The 19,093-nt window shown below is 39.6% G+C and overlaps 1 protein-coding gene and 1 non-coding gene across 2 annotated transcripts; both read right to left on the bottom strand.

Annotated features, from left to right (window-relative positions):
• Nucleotides 1-3,337: 3,337 nt before the first annotated feature.
• TRNAS-AGA (transfer RNA serine (anticodon AGA)) lies at nt 3,338-3,419 on the bottom strand. The gene has a single exon. It is a non-coding gene; the product is annotated as a tRNA-Ser (tRNA).
• Nucleotides 3,420-4,195: 776 nt separating this feature from the next.
• LOC122267661 (uncharacterized) lies at nt 4,196-9,135 on the bottom strand. The gene is made up of 4 exons (XM_086535624.1): nt 7,594-9,135; nt 5,308-7,439; nt 4,550-4,650; nt 4,196-4,403 (listed from the first exon to the last, which is right to left on the bottom strand). Exons 2-4 carry the CDS (start codon nt 6,184-6,186, stop codon nt 4,196-4,198), a joined length of 1,188 nt encoding a protein of 395 aa, XP_086391750.1. The 5' UTR covers nt 6,187-7,439; nt 7,594-9,135.
• Nucleotides 9,136-19,093: the final 9,958 nt, after the last annotated feature.

Genomic DNA, 19,093 nt, shown 5'->3' with positions numbered 1-19,093 from the left:
CATCGTTACCAATCATAAGCCCTAACCCTGCCCCCTGATTTTGAGCGACGGTCATGGGCTGAAGCCTGGGGAGCGTAGCTTTACTGTTTCTTATGGATGAGACTATAATTTTCTGCCCTTAACTTAAGACAGCTCGGCTCAATAGTGTTTAACTTCCTTATCTCTAGAATATACATATAACGGAGACCTATCGATGAGGGACACAACCCCCTCCAGGTACTGTTCAAATGCTGCGTATCCAACTCTACTAAATGAGCTCGTAAACTATTTACTGCCACTAGCCGAAAGCCATCTGTTTTTTCCTTAATTTTATCTGAACTGTGTGAGCCCATAATTCTATATTGGGACTGCAGCAGAAACTGCTCTTAATCGTATTTCGGATAATCTGGCATCTGTAGAATTCTGCCAGTCAACTGGTAAGATTGGGTATGAATGGCGTCCTTAACCATTGATAGAATAATTACTTGCTGCAAACTGGTTAGAAGGAACTCAGGTAGGTGGAGCGAGCGTACATGTTTCCAACAAGGACAGTCTGTATTCAATAAGGGTCAGGATGTCAAGAGGCCATTTAAGGGTTAATGGCATGTCTGCCTTCAAAATTGGATAAGAAATTCCTCAGGGATAGTTTCTCCCTCAAAATGCTGGTACCACAATTTCATGACTTCAGCCAAGCTTAAATTTTTCATCAATAATGCCCTAGAGTAGCTTTCGTATCCAGGCACTTATCCCATCTGATTATTTTCCATTTCAGTTTCTCCCTAACCTACGCCTCTCAACTTTCCCGGTCTTCTAACTGTCCTCTCCTCCAACGCTAAGTCTTTGACTTTTTCAAAGCTCCATCGCCTTAATACTGTTTCCGACTTACATTCGTCCTTCTAATAGTTTTACACCATGGAGTATCGCTCTTAATTAATATTACCGCCACTCACCAAAGCTTTAGTACAGGCATCTATTGATATTGGTTTCTCTCCGAAATTACGTCCTTAATTGGCTACCACGCACTAATGCTTTGACTTACAAGCAAGCCCAATCTTCCTTACGAATATTTTCACACATAAATCTTGCTACTGAAGGTTCTTCAATGAACTCATCAAAATTAAATGGTTTCATTTCGAGTAAAAATGGATAATTATATAAATTTAGTTACGTAAGTAACTAAATTTATAAATCACTCTTATAATTTATTTATAAATCTATATTTAAAATAAATATATATATATTTAAATATATCTAAATGAATAAGTATATATTTAAAATAATTTATAATTTATTTATAAATTTATAAATAAATAAATCACTCCTTCACTATTTTCAAATAATCAAGAACAGTGCATAGGACAGGCCCCCATTTGTTATGCCATAAGACAATAACGTTTTGTTCACTGTATCATGCTCCCAATTAACCAGTTTTTAATTTAATTAATAGTGATAATATTTGTTTCAGTTACTTGATTCACTCATTTATTTACTCAGCAGTATTTCCAGATTATTTCCTAAAACTTCTTACTAATCGAATGAACATTGTTGAGGGAGTGAAAGGATTGAAATCATGAAGCAATAACGTAGCGTTAACAATATAAATTTACTTTAAACGACAAAATTGATATAACCTATAAATATAACTCCTAAAACATTGATAATTGTCACAATATAACATACAATAATACGAGAACCTAAGACAAAATACAACACTTGGATTGCACCAAGAAAATACAACGAACAGCACCGTCAGGAAGAAGACGCTCAGAACACACGCCCTTGCACCGCTTCGCCAGCCCCCAAGCCCGTCACTTGGCTTAAGCACTCGCCCTGGCGTATACTGCAGACCACCAGCGTTGTTTCCGATAGTAGGCTTAATAGACTGTCAGTGGCCTGGCGAACCATGTTAAAATCAACAAGAAACGGCAGGCTTTTTTATGCTAAATATTATAATCCAATATTCATTTCTGCTGGCCGCTACATTTACTATGCGTGACATGTATATGGTGAGTATATTATATAATCAATATAGATTATTATACGACCCGCAACACAGCCAGCGCTAAACAGGAGGGACAGACAGAGCCTTCCCGCACACACCTCCCTAGGTGAACACCTCTTATGGGTAAGAATTCATATTATGCGTAGTATTCTTACGGTTTTTGGCCTATATTGCATTAAGGGTTATGATCACGCATGGTCAATGCGCTATGCATAACAATATATATATCTTTATATATTATATATATATATATATATATATGTGTAAATATTTGTATATATATAGTATATATATATTATGATCATATATTATCTACATATATATATATATATATACTTTATAGTAATAGAGATTTATATTACTATATAAGATATATACATGATTCTTTCTATAGTATATATATATATATATATTATATATTATATATATATATATATATATATATATATATATATATGACTTATTATATATTATATAGTAATATAATTATATATATGTGTGTATATATTATATTATATTTATATTGTATTATATTATATATATTCTATGTTTATATGATAATATATATAATTATATATATATTATATATTATAGTATATAAGTATATATATAATATATATATATATATATAATTAGTAACAAACTTTTCAATCATTAAAAACCACCGAAAACGAAAACTTTGACACCAAAAACGAGGCTTTACAACACTCACAACATCTCCTACAACCCACAAAAAATCCTCGACCTCACCATACTAAACAGCAGAGACATCATCACCACGCCAACAACACCAACCAAGAGAAGTTGCAAAGGTCAAACAGCAAGCCAAAAGCACCTGAGTCAAGCAAAATAAGCAAAACAATTCTTCAAAACCTTCTTCCAACCACTGGCCACGAGACTCTTTCCAACACTGATCAAACACGCCCGTCTCACATGTCCATACCCACCCCCCCAACCTATCTACACACAAATCACGCACCCCCACAATTATGTAAACAACTACCGACCGATCTCCTTGGCTCGAGGTCCGCCGGGAGATAATATCTACTCCGAACGGCATCTGAACTGCACCTAGAGAACAAACAAAATTCACAACCCGCGTCCATCTAACGGTATTTACCATGACACACACAGAGAAAACTAAGAGTTACAATATTCTGAAATTGCCTATCTCCCTCGTCTACGAGCAGATAGCATTCAGCCTCGCGGACAAAAAAAGAAAAGAAAAGAAAAAAAACAATCTCGGGACATCAGCAAAGCCTTCGACAAAGAGTGGGACAGTGGACTGAAACACAAACTAATCGATCTACACCTTCCACGCAAATTCACAAACAGATGCCATGAACACCTGAACTGCGCAGTGAGTAGGATTCGAACCTACACGGGAAGATCCCATCTGATTTCTGGTCAGACGCCTCTACCACTCGGCATTCACTGCTGTTGTCAAGGGGAATGTTCTGGCAACAACACGTCTTTACACTGCAGACCTCCCTCTCCCAACACCCTACAGCAACTATTATCCTATGCGGATGACATCACATCTAAGCAAATAAAAAAAATAACAACAAAACCATCAGTGTTGCCATCATCTATTGCTAAAATCCGCCAGATGGCCACCAAAATTCCGCTAGATAGCCCCCGAAATCCGCCAGATATAACTTTGTTTTGTCAAAATTTTTGTATACTGCACAAAAAATATACTGTACAATTTAATCATTAAAAATCGTCATATATGGTCACCAATAAGAGAGGGGGGGGGGGGGGGGGGGGGGGGGGGGGGAGGGGGGAGGGGGGGGGGGGGGGGGGGGGGGGGGGGGGGGGGGGGGGGGGGGGGGGGGAGAGAGAGAGAGAGAGAGAGAGAGACCTGACTCACCATCAACTCCCCCACGGTAACATACGATAATAGGCGAGAAAAAACCTGTGGGCCGCCATCGGCAAAGGGGGGGGGGGGCCCGCGTCAGCCCCAAAGGAGAGGCTGACAAATCATACAGAACAGAACAGATTACCAATACATGGTAAAGAAATACTTTAATATTTTAAAATTAATAGCCAACACTATGATGCAAGCAAATGCACGTTAACCCGTTTACAACAGGAAGAAAGAGGGATCATAAACTTCTTCCTCCATCTCTGTCTCGTTCTCTTGCAGTACTAGGGTCCTGGAGATGAGTCTGATTTGATGGACAATCTCGGTACTGACGTGTGTACACTTCGTTAGTACGATCGAATATTTGAGACTTCAGCTGGTATCTCATATTCGAAACATGATTTTCCGGCTCTTTTCAGTCCTGCCTCGGATTCTAGGATGGCATTTGTCATTGTTGTGCCCATTCTGTTACGCAGCTTGTTTTTCACAATGTTTAATACTGGACTGAAGATCCTCTCCACTTCAGCATTAGAGTTGTTTGCGGAATAACAAGAACTGATAGTGCCAAAAACTTGGCCAGGTCGTTGAAAGGATTAGTGTGGTGAAGACATCTTTGTACTTGTTTACTTCATTCAAAATAATACTGTATCTTTTAGCCTCTGTCCACTTAACGAGAGTTAGATTATGCACTGACTGTCTACAGCACAATCTCTTGCGGGGGTAGTTGCAGCAGCTCCATAAGGGGATTGAGTGAATCCTTTACAACACGCAGTGCATTTTCACAGAGAAGTAAAGACATTTTCTGGAGAACTTCGACATTGTTAGGTAGTCTCTGTCGTAATTCCTTAACTAGTTTTTATCAATGAAACCTTGATACATCTGTGTCTCTCACTGTGAGCTCTTGAATTAGGAGCAACCCTTCCTTGTGCATATTTTGTCCATATGTTGCTCAAGAGTCATAACCTAAGTAAGGCTTTGGACTGATGAAACTTTCAATATTACCTTCCAAATATCAACCTTGGATGTTGGCAAAATTACCTTCCGCAATAGAGACTTGACTCAGTTAGTACTAAGTCATCAAGAAGTTTATAGTTGGATCTGCATCATGGCTGTGACACATCCGAAAAAAGCCTTGTGAGGTACTGACTCGTTCTCACATCTTATTGTCAAAATTGGGACTAGAAACTTTATATAAGGCAAGATTTTTTGAGCGTACTTGATCACTGTACATACTATAAAGCATCTCAGCTTGCTGTAGCATTTTTCACTGTTGTCTCGTAACATCAAGTTGTGTCTTTAGCTCAAGCCACTGGTCATGAATCCTCTCAAATGCTGTAGATATGGCGCGCCAACGGGTCTGGCAAGCTTGGACAATTGTTAATGGATCATGATTATCATTAATTATGTTGTACATCCCCCCATTTTTTTTTTCCTGTACGTAGCCTGCCTAGATAAGGACCTTGGAAAACCAGTTGTAAGTTTCACTAATTAAAAAGTCTAGATTTCTTGGCAGAGCATCTACTGTAGCAGCAGAGACAGACAGCTGCAAGGAGTGACACACACAGCGAATTAAAACTAAGTCAGGAACATCTTTCCTCAGCTTTTCATAGACACCATTATTTATTCCAACCATGACACTTGCATTGTCTGTGCCAATTCCTCTCATCCTTTTTAAATCCAATCCAAAATCATCTAGAGTTTTTTTCAGTGTAGTGACAATGCCCTCAGCATTCGCTTCTTGCAATTCAGAAAGGCTTAGAAATGTAGAAACAATCTTTTCTTTTTGTTCATCATTGTAAATAATAGCAATACCCAAATATTTAGTATCACTAATATCAGTGGATTCATCCAACAACAGACTGTAGTGATTATTTCCAATGTCTTTTCTTAACTGTGACACAAAGTGAGGATATAATACATTACATAAAATTCCGCTGCACTTCGTCCTTCGTACCTGGATACGAGCTGCAACATTACTGTCAGAAAAACATTTTTTGCACAAGTCACACAAATGATCACATACCGCAACTGATGTATGTTCAGCAACAAATAATGCAATTTGTCCCTCTGTAATTTGTGTCTGAGAAGATGTTTTTACAGGTTGGAATGGTAGTGGGGGTTGTCTTGCAGTTGACATTGCTTCTGCATTTTTAAGGTGCTTCTTAGACTTGCCATGTTCTTTTATGTCACTTAATTTTAAATTTAACACACACTGACAGTACCGGCATTGGGGCACACTTATCCCACTACTTTTCTTTTTCTCCGTTAACCAGTCTTTTAATGCAGGATCCTGGAGCCATTCCCTTCTGAATTTCTGTGCATACTGAGGCTTAGGCATTGTTATTAGTAAAAAGTTGAAAAACTTTAGTCAGCGCACAAATAAGCACCACCGAGAGAACAGAAGACCGCGTGTGAACTGAACAACTATTTGTCATTGCCCACCTACCACTCCCGTTACAAAGATTTGCCAGTGGAAACTTTTAAGATGTAAATAACATTAGAAAAGAAGAGAAACTGACAACATGATCAGCACTGTACGTGTCTGACTAACACGTCGACAGGTCCAGTACCTGTGATCGTTTTCTTTCTTCTTGATTGATATTTTCTTCAATGGATCATATTTACGTGTTTCTCCGTTTTGAATATGTCTTTATTGTTTATTTTAAGTATAAAATAAAAAAAAAACAACGCCATAGGGAAATATATAATATACAATCATGAGACACTACGAACGGCAGCATTTGGGTTTGGGTCGCTTGCTCGCGGCTAGTCGGGCTGGCAGATTGGCAGAATCCGCCAGAAATCCGCTAGAATTGTGAAAAAGCCGCCAAAAAATCCGTCATCCGCCAGATTCAAAATTTTCCCGCCATACGGTGGTTCAAATCCGCCAGATCTGGCGGGAAATCCGCCAGAATGGCAACACTGAAAACCATCCACAGAACACGCCATCACACACATAAACACATTCGAGAGGAAGTGGAAAAGTTCACAAACTACCAATTGCAAGACTCATCCCACCAAGTATACTAGTAAACAATGCAGACATACCAAACGCAAACACTGACAAACGACGCGGCCTCTCCCTCAACAGATGGGGTGTATCCACAGTCGAAAAACAACCCATAAAACAATTAACATCAGACTAGCCAAACTACATAGGTTCACACAATGTTGGGGCCATTTGGTCATCCTTCCTCGGAGAATCCGTCACTGGACAGGCCGCCTCAACGGGAGGAAGAGACTGGCCGGGTGCAGGACGGTGCAGCCGAGGAAGGAGCTCAAGCCCCCGCACCGCGACAAGGCGGCCCCTCTGCGGGGGAGGAAAGGGATAGAGAAAAAAGAAGATGAAGTGGGAGAGAAAGAGCCGGGGTTTAACCCAGCAAACAGGTTAAATTTGGGAAGATAGCTGACAAGGAAGCGAGATGGAGCGAAACATTCAAATATACAAAAGGAAAGTTTAAGGAAGAAGGAGATACAAAGACAGAAACGTCGCGACCGGCTATAAACCGATCGTCGTCATCCCTCAACGCGCTATAAGATGGTCAAGTTGAGGGTCGAATCAAGGAGGACATGCGGTCCTCAATCCAGGTTCTGAAATTAATGGCGGTGAAATCAGCGAGCGATGTTATTTAAAAAAAAAAAAAAAACTTTAATTGTTGCTTATTTTTTCAGTTATGAAAAGAAACAATGATTAGGTTAAATGTGACAATAACAATAATGATACTGATGAAAACATGTAGCTTACCTCAGGTCGGTTCTTCTTGCGCCGACTCTGCAGCATTTGGGGGTAAAACTTTTGCATGTTTTCCTTAGAAAGCCATCCCACGCTCTGTTTTTTTTTTTTAGATAGATGTAATATAAAATTATTATAAAATCCTGTCACTGATATGAGAAGATCCCTAAGCTAATATTTTATAAAGAATAACAAGTCTAAATTGAAGAAGAGTTGATGAAAATTATAAGAATGATACTCACTCGATGATGAGTCTCCGGCCTCAGCTTCTCCCTCGTAGTGGCCTCCGGAAGTTCTGGAGCCTTCTGAGTTTCTGGAGCCTTCTGAGTTTCTGGAGCCTTCTGAGGTTCTGGAGCCTTCTGAGTTTCTGGAGCCTTCGGAGGCTCCGGAGACTTGGGAGGCTTTAGGGGAAACGGATTTAAAGTTATTAAATAGCAATATTTGGACAGTGTGAATAAAGAGAAAGAAAGAGAGAGAGAGAGATTGAGAAAGAGAGACTGATTTGATTTTGATAAGTTTATTCATATACACATGAATAGGCATAGGAACAATGCCTAAATGTTTTTTACAGTTCATGTTAGATTCTAAGACATACATTGTTAGTGAAACAGATATTACTGTGACCTTGGCAAAGCTATACATAAGACATAGTAGTGCCTTTATATCACTCTAGAAAGGCCTTGTAATTTTATATATTACAGGCAAAGTTATTGTGTTTACATAATATATCTGATAAAATGCCGTCCTCTATAAAGGATGTTGCAATACTGCACAATGCTTTACGTTCAGTCCTTTCATGAAACTCGGCCACACAAACAGCATTAACACGATCAACACGTACGAAAACAAATGGAAAATACAAACAAACATAAACAAATCCACCATCATACCAGTTGCACGCCGCACCGCATCACTCACACTAAACGGACAAAATATTCCATGGCACAAGCAGCTAACATGTCGGGCAGGAGACAAGCACGCACTACACTCACCCGACTGGGACAGTTTAATGCCTGCCCTCCACCCACTAAGCTCAAGCTCTACAAAAGCATCGCAAAACTCACGCAACTCACGCGGGTGGGCGCGGGCCTGAGGAGGAGGTTTCCCCGCGCGTCATTTAGCAGCAAGCAAATCCACAAGCTACCGTAACCTTTCAGTATTCATCGCTCAGCAGGATGTTTCCCCGCCACACACAAACATACCAAGCGGAACCCAATTCCTTTCGTCTCCGATTCACTTGTTTTCGTACTCACCCAGCGCGGAGGAAGTCTCGGCCCGTGCAACGCTGCCCAGTCGTTCCAGCGTTTCATAGATGAAGTAACCCAAGGACTCAGCAATACCTCCGTTTACATCGACGACGTCCTTGTAGCGAGTACGAATGCAGACAACACAAACAACACCTCAAAGACCTCTTCAAGCGCTTCTCCGAGTTCGTCGTCGCCATTAACCCGGAAAAGTGCGAATTCGGAGTACAGACATCAACATTCCTCGGCCACACCGTCAGCGCAAGACCTCCTTGGCCACAGCCTCCTCCCTTCCCCCCCCCCCCCCCCCACGCCCAGAGGTCCCTACAAGCCTCATCGTCGACGCTTCGGACACGGCCGTCGGGGTACTCGGCATTCGGGAGGGAGCTTTTAGCTGCATACCTTGTCATAAAGCAGTTTCGAAGCGAGGTAGAGGGTCGCAGGTTTCATATCCTCACGGACCATAAGCCTCTCCTTTACGCATTAAGGTCTCGGGCGCCGAGGCAAACCCCGAGGGAAGAGAGGCCCCTGGATTGCATCTCCCAGTTCTCCTCCGACATTCGCCATCCCAAGGGGAGAAGAACCAAGCAGCGGATGCGCACTCAGGATAGTGGTCGCAAAATCCGCCTGCCAAAATACTCCGATCGAGTATGGGAGGGGAGAGGAGGGGGAAGGGGAGGGGGTCGGATGTGAAGGGAGAAGGGGAAGGGGAGGGAAGGGGGTCGGATGTGAAGGGGGAAGGGCGGGGGAGTACATTCACCCCCATTAATTCGACACAACACAGCCACAACTCTAGACCCTTCACCTGATGTGATCACACGGAATTTGCATACGGGACACTCTCGGGTGTACCGCAGAGAACTGTGAATCGTGAACGCGAGTTTGATGTTATATACACCGCCTATATGTTTTGTTTTTCAATTCGTACTGACAGTCCGATCTCCAGCACTTTCCTTCTGCGTGCGCCCTTCGGGGCTAGCTGACATCTCGTCAGGTGTGGGCGTTTAATCGAGGGGTAACAACTGAGCGCTGGGAACAGGAGGAGGTGCCGAGGAGGTGGGGGTGGGGGGTAGACGGAGGCAAGGGGAAGGGGGAGATGGAGAAAATGGGGGGACATCGAGGTAGCGGGGGTAGGGATATGCGTAGGGGGGATGGCATACCCGCTACTGTTTTGATTATGTCCGATAAGTAGTTGCTGTAACTGCAATGCTGAGGTATGCTCTATTCATTTATGAAAGTATAGGATAGGATGAGGTTTCGTAACCGACAGACTGAAATATATTATAATTTCTGCATCTTTCCCTCAATCCCTCCCTCAACTCCCCTCCCCCCCCCCTTCTTTTCCCCATATACATCTTTTTCTTCTCCCGTTGCTTCTTCCTTTCCCTCAATAGCTCCTTATCCCCCTTTCTCTTCTTTTCCGCCATCTACAACTTTTCCCTTTCCCCTTCTCTCTCCCGATATTTATAAACAAGGCCGGGGTATCGCCCCCCCGTCTCTCTATCTCCAACTTGTTTCTGCTTCCCCACCTGGCCCTTCCTCTATCCCCCCCCTAAGCTTCTCTCCCTCTTCGCTAGCTGTCAACCCTGATGTCTGTCTTAGACTCCGCTCTCGAGCGTGATGGCGCCGTCGGTCGGTGTCTGGAGTGACCTCGCCAGGAAACACGCCCGCCTGGCAAGACGTCCAACCAGCCACTCGGTACCTAGTATATATCATCATATCCACGTGTACCGTCATCTCCCAATAAAGTATTCAAGAAGTAACAGAATTTTGCTCAACACATTTTTGTGAAAACATCACATACACGCGCGCTCGCGCACACACACAATGAGCAAGAGAAAGAGAGAGAATGAGAGAGAGAGAGAGAGAGAGAGAGACAGAATGAGTGAGTGAGAGGGGCACATAGAGAGAGAGAGAGAGAGAGAGAGAGAGAGAGAGAGAGAGAGAGAGAGAGAGAGAGAGAGAGAGAGAGAGAAAGAGAGAGTGAGTGAGTGAGTGAGTGAGTGAGTGAGTGAGTGAGTGAGTGAGTGAGTGAGTGAGTGAGTGAGTGAGTGAGTGAGTGAGAGAGAGAGAGAGAAAGAATGAGTGTGAGAGGGGCACATAGAGAGAGAGAGAGAGAGAGAGAGAGAGAGAGAGAGAGAGAGAGAGAGAGAGAGAGAGAGAGAGAGAGAGAGAGAGAGAGAAAGAATGAGTGAGTGAGAGGGGCACAGAGAGAGAGAGAGAGAGAGAGAGAGAGAGAGAGAGAGAGAGAGAGAGAGAGAGAGAGAGAGAGAGAGAGAGAAGAAGAGAGTGAGTGAGTGAGTGAGTGAGTGAGTGAGTGAGTGAGTGAGTGAGTGAGTGAGTGAGTGAGTGAGTGAGAGAGAGAGAGAGAGAGAAAGAATGAGTGTGAGAGGGGCACATAGAGAGAGAGAGAGAGAGAGAGAGAGAGAGAGAGAGAGAGAGAGAGAGAGAGAAAGAATGAGTGAGTGAGAGGGGCACATAGAGAGAGAGAGAGAGAGAGAGAGAGAGAGAGAGAGAGAGAGAGAGAGAGAGAGAGAGAGAGAGAGAGAGAGAGAGAGAGAGAGAGAGAATGAGTTTGGTAGATACACCAAGTATATCGATGCCACTTATCTCATCTGATATTAGAAATTTAAAAGTTTTTTTTTTTTTTGAAGTTTGGTTTACATTGTGACGCCACGCCCCCTTTCGTAATGCCAACCCCATTACCTGAACCTAAACCCCGTTATCTGGGCATTACGCACGATCGTCTTGACTTTTATCATTTTTTTCTCCTGCTTATTTTTTCCGCTTTTCTTATCCCAGCTTCGGCAGATCCGAGAGGAGAACCACCCACCACCCGCCCGGTGCTCACCACCAAACGCCCACCGCCCACCCGAGTTTACCTCCATTGCCCGCTCGGCGTTCACCACAAACCGCCCACCGCCCACCCGAGCTTACCTCCATTGCCCGCCCGGCGCTCACCACCCACCTCCCACCCGAGTTTACCTCCATTGCCCGCCCGGCGTTCACCGCCCACAACCGACAAGCTCACTGGATATCTATCAAAACGCACATCTGTTCCGCGAGAGTCCCTGAAGTCGTTCAATCAGTGCGACTGCTTGCTCTCATCTCCCTCCCCCGTGTTCTCGCGCTAGAAGCACAGGAACAAATATAATGCTTCAAGAAGACACTGCGAACTACAGAAGGACAAATCCTACATTGTGGTAGAGTCTCCTCTCCGGGAGCAGAGAGAGGGAGAGAGGGAGAGGGAGAGGGAGAGGGAGAGGGAGAGGAGAGGAGAGGGAGAGAGAGAGAGAGAGAGAGAGAGAGAGAGAGAGAGAGAGAGAGAGAGAGAGAGAGAGAGAGAGAGAGAGAGAGAGAGAGAGAGAGAGAGAGAGAGAAAGAGAGAGAGAGAAAGAGAGAGAGAGAGAAAGAATGAGAGAGAGAGAGAGAGAGAGAGTAGGTAAATTGTACTTACAGGAGTTTGAGCTGGAGCTGGAGCTTGAGCTTGAGCTTCAGCATACAACTTCTCTTCTGCTGCAGAGTCTGAATGCTCACACTCAGCTGAAAAAAATGAGCAAAGGGCTCTGTTATAAAGAATGTAAACTCGCTATGAGATGCCACAAACAATTAATGTATTCATGCATAACTTAATGATATTTAATTCACTAATTATTATAAATCCTTCACTCTCTCCTTGTTTCCATCCAGGTTCAAAGAGCATGAACGGTACCACTCTCTTTCTCTCGTACGAGCAAGTAGCCAAATTTCCTTTGCAGGGAGCCTTTCCGTGACCTTCAATAAATTTCTTGGCTCGTTTGCTCCAGAATATCTGCCTGTGATCCCTTTGCCTCAATAAAACAAATGGCGTTACGTTTAGTGATTAATTCCTAGTATACTTTCTCTTAAAAGTAAGTTTTCTACTACACTGATACAACAAATGTTAAGTGACGACCGGGAGAAAAAAACATATTTTATCAAATCATTATTTCCACTCTCGCTATGAAGGTCATCAATTATCAGGACGTGATCCTGATCGTTCAATTTCAACTGATTGGGATCGATAATTATTGAAGAAGTGAATTTGTTTTGTCTTATGTCGTTTTCAAATTCCGGTTTCTCGTACCGCAAATTACACTAAAATCAAAGCTATTACAGTAGACTGAAGATGGAAATTTTGGCTCACCCCCATTCTCCCTCCTCTACTCCTACCTGTTATGGCACATGCGTGTAACGGTCGTAACGGTCATAACACCCCTCCCCCTCCCCCTAGTGGTGAACAGACGTGTCTTTGCCTCGTCTCCGCCACCGCCAAACCATGACACTTCGTGGTTTGAAAGGTGCAACCCCTCAGAGGTGTAGTGGCAATGTCTCTTTCGTCAAATATACGCTCCTTCCTTGGACGGGATCTGCCACACAGCGCATCTACAGAGACACATTCACACGGGCGAAGGCACATCCAGAAACCATCTCCTGGTCATGCTTACGCCCTCCACCAACCCCCTCATGATCCCTACACAACCCCGAATCTTTAAAACATGCAAACTGGGAGGCCTTCAACATGCACTTGAACACGTGGCCGAGGGCAGACTTGCAGAAAATGTAGGCCTACAATAACGTTTAAAATAATACGTGGGATTAATCATTTGACGAATTCAGCATGTTTAATCTTTATGACATAGTTGAAAAAACAAAATTAAATTTAGTTCAATAATAAACGAGTTCAATAAACGAGCAGCAACCGCGCCTCTTGGAACTCTGGTAAAGGACAACAATAAAATTGAAGCGGCCTCCACTCCTATTGATGCTATGGCAAAATACAAGCTCCCAAAATAATGAGCAGGACGGATGAATCTATCCACTTATTCCTAAATCTGCACACTTTCCTTTAACTTACTTCTCCTGGCAGAACTCAAAAAGTTAAAACTCTCTTCACAACACTTTACACCTAACCTCGATCTGTAAGAACTCTTCCTTCTCAACACGCTTAATTTCTGAGTGATTACACAATATAAAACATAAGATAAGATACTTACACTTACTCTTCAAGTCTTTATCCGGTTGTCTGGTCGACATCTTGATGGCACCAACTAAACGTCACTCGAGTCAAAGAATATGAAAGGAGTGACTTTAGAGGATGGAAAGGCCCGCCGTGGCAAGCGCGCTCGTTTATATAGAGACCGACCTGCGCGAAGGGGCGAAATCTCGCTTCTGCGCATGACGCCAGAGGGCCACGGTCTTGCGCCGCTGTTTATTTCTAACGGTTTTAGCAGACATTTTTTTTTTTGTTATTCATGGATTTTGATAACAATTGTCGTATAGGACGACGACGACACACACATACACTTACATATATGAATATATATGTAATATATATATATTTACATTCATATAGACCTGTGTATATATATATATTATGTATATTTGTATTTGGTTATATATTGCCTCTATGCATGCTTCTGTATGTGTGTGTGTGTATTTGCTTTTGCGTGCATTTGCGTGTGTGTATGTGTGTGTGTGTGTTTACGTGTGTGCACATATGCGCGCGTGTGTGTGTGAGTTCATAAAGTTTAAGTTTACGCACTATCTACTTTCGATAGGCATTTATATATAAAGATTAGATTAAAATCTTTTTGAACAGGGTAATAGCAATGGCTTGGCCACCGTAGACATTAGTGCTGGCTTTGTGGGCGTATACATTCACGGAGCCCTCATTGCGACCTCGACCTTTGGCGGGATTTTCCTCGCCTACCTCATGGGCATCATCTTGAGGGATGCTTAGAAGGAAAGGTACGTGTGTAAAGGCTTATCAGGAAGGATTTTTTCCTTGTACTTTTGGAGGCTGTCCCAATCTTCTGTTCTATCATGTTCTGAACTTTTACGCACAGAGTGATTTCAGGAATAAACCCCATCAAGTGATTTGAGTTAATTGTAATTTTTATATACAGGCAAAATGGTATGAATGAAAATTGATCATTTCACCAGAATTGTGTGATTCAGATGAAGGGACGTGTCAAAATATCAGTTACAAATTTTGCTCACGAATTTTTGTTGTTGTTATTCATAACTTTTTAAACCTAAGCGACAATTATGCAAGATAATATGATCTTGAAACAGAACCAATCACATGCACACACAGACACACACACACACACACACATACATATGTATATTGATTTATCCATATAGATGCACCATCATTATTGTGATAATTATCTAATTAATATCATCATGATACTATTATCATACATTATCATATCATTGTTATTGAAATAATTTCATAACATTTTCCAATTATTTTTCAATCCTTTTAGTAATTCTTTTGCAATAACAAACCTCCTATGATATTTTGTATAAGTGATTCTGTCATCAAGAATATATTCATGTAATCATTGACTCACTGACAAATAAGTAAGCAAAAGTATAGCATTAAACTATGTAATGACATAAACTTTGGGAAAACTTGCCTATTTCCTGAAACTTGTAAATCTATTTAATATCCGATCATATAATTTATCCCCTAGAATTGATTTGAATATGTTTTATACTAGGGTAACAGTTTGTTAATTATAATGTCATAAAGAATAGGAAGTTATGTAATTCATCTGCAATTGCACTTCATCTATGAGTGCTATAAACACACATTCAGTCGTTCTTGACAATATCAGTAAATTAAAACAATGTTAAGTACCGTAGATAACACTCAACTCACTTGCGATTATAAAAAATAATTGTTTTTAGGACACTTTTTCAGTCGTGAATGCACCTCTCATAAATTAACAATTACATCGCAATAATATCAACAATTATGATATTCCAACATCTAATATTAACTAGAGGAGGAAGGGGGGAGGGGGGGGGGAGGATAGAAAGTAGGAGAAGCACGCACACCAAGCACACACACATACAGGCACCTTCTGTCTCCTTCTCTCTTTCTCCCTCTTTCCCTTTCTCTCTCTCTCTCCGGTTTGCCATCTTTACTTGATGGGCCGTGCGTGTGGTTTTGTTCATATTTAGCATTTAAATATGATGAAATCTAAATGCAATTCATCCAAATTAAGCAGCCAGTCAAAAAATCAGGACTATTAGTTCATATAACCCATGCAATAAGGTACAAATCATACTACTTCCTGTATATTGGATATCTCTTGGCCGCTGTGCTGGCTAACTTTTGGGTTTGTGTCGACTACCTGCCATGCAAAGCTGGGTCCAGAGGCTGGGAGACATTGTGCACCCAGGAAGAGTGTGTACAAATATTTATTTTCATTCACATTTTCTTCCTGGGCGAGTGGTGCCTCTCAGCAGCTGTGCTGGCTCATACTGGTGAACATAATTTAAAGTCCTCTTATGACCAAGTTGATGAGCTCTCGCAGTGGGCAGGACCCAGCGGCTCAAAGAGGAATGTTTTTCAATACTGGTTTTCTTTCTCATTTTCTCTCTCGATGCTCGGTACCTTTCAGCTGCTTTGCTGGATTGTGGTGGTGGAACAAATTAAAAAAAGCTAACCTTTGACCCTGTTGAACTCCCTTACCATGCAGGAGTCAGTGGCGAGGGGACATCTGCACCAACAATTGTATTCGTTCCCCTTTTCCTTGTACTTTGTCAATAATCTGGCAGGCCCTGCAATGGCTACCATCTTGAGCTGGCTGATCGACTTTCCTTTTCACTAATATTTTTTTTTCTCCCTTCCTTATCGTTCCTCTTCCCCATTTTCCTCTCCTCCCACAGCAACAGGGAATTTCTTGAAGTTTTACTCATGGCTCACATCTAGTGAAAAAAATTAATCTACAAGATTGGTTCGCTGCCACGATCTTTATGTCGGTGTAAGTGGGTTAACTGTAGGGCACTAATAAAGTAATGTAAACTACTGAAGCACAAAGAAAACTGTAACACATATACAATTCAAGGTAATATACCTTTGACGTTATAGCACACAGATGACAGTATTCAAAACGACGCGACGCTATATAGGCCTACCTGATGCGACAATAAGTACTGATCTACGGGTACTTATCGTTCTTGTTGCTGTCAGAAACATCTGGAGACCCGAACAAGTGTCTTTCTATTACTATTTTGTGACGTGTGGAAAGGATTACTTCATGATTTTATATGAAATGTTGTTTAAATAGATTTAACTTTTTTATTAATCGTGGAAATTAGAAGGAGTAGCAAAACTATCATTATTATTATTGTTATAGTTATTATTATCATTATTATAAAAATCATTATCATTATAACTATTGATATGATACTACTGCTATTATTGTTATTATCATTATTATTATTATTGTTATTTTTATTATTATTATTATTAATATCATTGTCATTATCATTATTATCATTATAATTGATATCATTATCATTATCATTATCATCGTTACCATTGCTGTTATCATTTGCATCATCATTAATGTTATCATTAGCATTATCAATTTTTTTTATCATAGTTACTATTATTATTATCATTATCATAATAGCTATTATCATCATCATCATCATTATCCTTATTATCATTATTTTCATTAGTGTCATTTTATTATTATTATTATTATTGTTATTATCATTATTATTATTGTTATTATCAATATTATCATTATTATTATTGTAATTGTTATTGTTATTATTATTATCCTCATTATCATTATCATTATTCTCATTGTCATCATTGTTATTATGATTATCATTATCATCATTATCATTATCTTAGCTATCATAATCATCATTCTATTACTATCATTATCATTATTATCATTATCATTATCGTAACTATCATAATCATCATTCTATTACTATAATTATTATCATTATCCTTATTATTATTGTTATTTTATTATCATCCTTATTATTAGTAGTATCATGATCAGTATTTTTATCTGAAAATTATTGTCTTTATTGCTATTATCATTATCATCATTGTTTTCATTATTACTTTTATCATCATTATCATCATTCTCCATACTAGTTTTATGATCATGAGTATTATGATTATCATCATTAATATAATTATCACAATAGTCATTATCATTATCATTGCTACCATTAACACCATAACTACTACTAGTACAACTAGTGCTATTACATTGCTACTATCAATATCATTATTTCTATTTCTATCGTCATTCTTGTCCTATTAATCATCATTGATATTACTATCATTACCTCTGGTATTACTACCTTTATTATCGCTATTACTAATACAGACAGAAAGGCTAGTATTTGTGATCATACAGACACAAACAAAAGGGAGAAAACAAATAGAAAAAGAGTGAAGTAGACTGATAGATAGACAAGAAGGATATATACATATCTAAACAAACAATATAGGAAAATGAAGCCTCACACACACACACACACACACACACACACACACACACACACACACACACACACATGTATATATATATATATATATATATATATATTATATATTTATATATATATATACTATATATATATATGTATATATATATTATTATATATATATATTATAATATATATATATATAATATATATATATATATATATATATATATTTATATATATATATAAATATATATATATACATATATATATATATATATATATATATATTATATATATATATATATATATATATAATATATATATATATATTATAGTGTTTATTATATATGTATATATATATATATATATATAATATATATCTATATATATATATATATATATATATATGTATATATATAGCAACACACACGTTGAGTAACTTAAATTGCATTTTTTATGATAATCGAAGGCTAATATTCAACAACTTAGCTTGTTCCTGATTTACATAATTCAGCATAGAGTTTACTGTATGACAAAGGAAACGCTTTAGATGAAGCCAGTATCATAATGACATTGGCGTTGATGATGAATATAATGCCAACCTAACCATTAAATGACCATTGTAAGAGAAAGAATGATAAGGATGATAATGATAAATTCGAAAAAATTAATGATAATGATCGTGTAGATTTGATTTATGCTGATGTTAGCACTGATCGATATGTGTGAGTTGTGGTGAATATTGACAAAGTTGTTAATGATAGCAATAGTGAGGATAATGATACAAAGAAGTCCAGTGATAATGAGGATGACTATATACAACAAAAAGATAATAACAACAGGGAATTGAAAAAAATAATGATAATAATCATAACACTAATGAATTGAAGAAAATGATGATAATAATAAAAATATTAATAGAAATACCAATATTTCTACTACGACTTACATAATTACTGATGATAATCATATCAATAATGATAATA

Source organism: Penaeus japonicus, unplaced genomic scaffold (assembly GCF_977035675.1).
Source record: "Penaeus japonicus unplaced genomic scaffold, GWHDUDI00000001_assembly GWHDUDI00001620, whole genome shotgun sequence".
NCBI classification, from domain to species: Eukaryota; Metazoa; Arthropoda; class Malacostraca; order Decapoda; family Penaeidae; genus Penaeus; species Penaeus japonicus.
The sequence above is the reverse complement of the archived record's forward strand: the minus strand, read 5'-3'. Positions and strand labels throughout refer to the sequence as shown.

Bases quoted from the DNA above. Each gene is read 5' to 3' on its own strand.
- LOC122267661 (XM_086535624.1), bottom strand. From the start codon at position 6,186: ATGCCTAAGCCTCAGTATGCACAGAAATTCAGAAGGGAATGGCTCCAG. The intron at 4,651-5,307 runs GTCCTTATCTAG...GAAGTTCTCCAG, and splicing joins CTTACAACTGGTTTTCCAAG to AAAATGTCTTTACTTCTCTG. The intron at 4,404-4,549 runs GTAGACAGTCAG...TGGCACTATCAG, and splicing joins CCCCCGCAAGAGATTGTGCT to TTCTTGTTATTCCGCAAACA.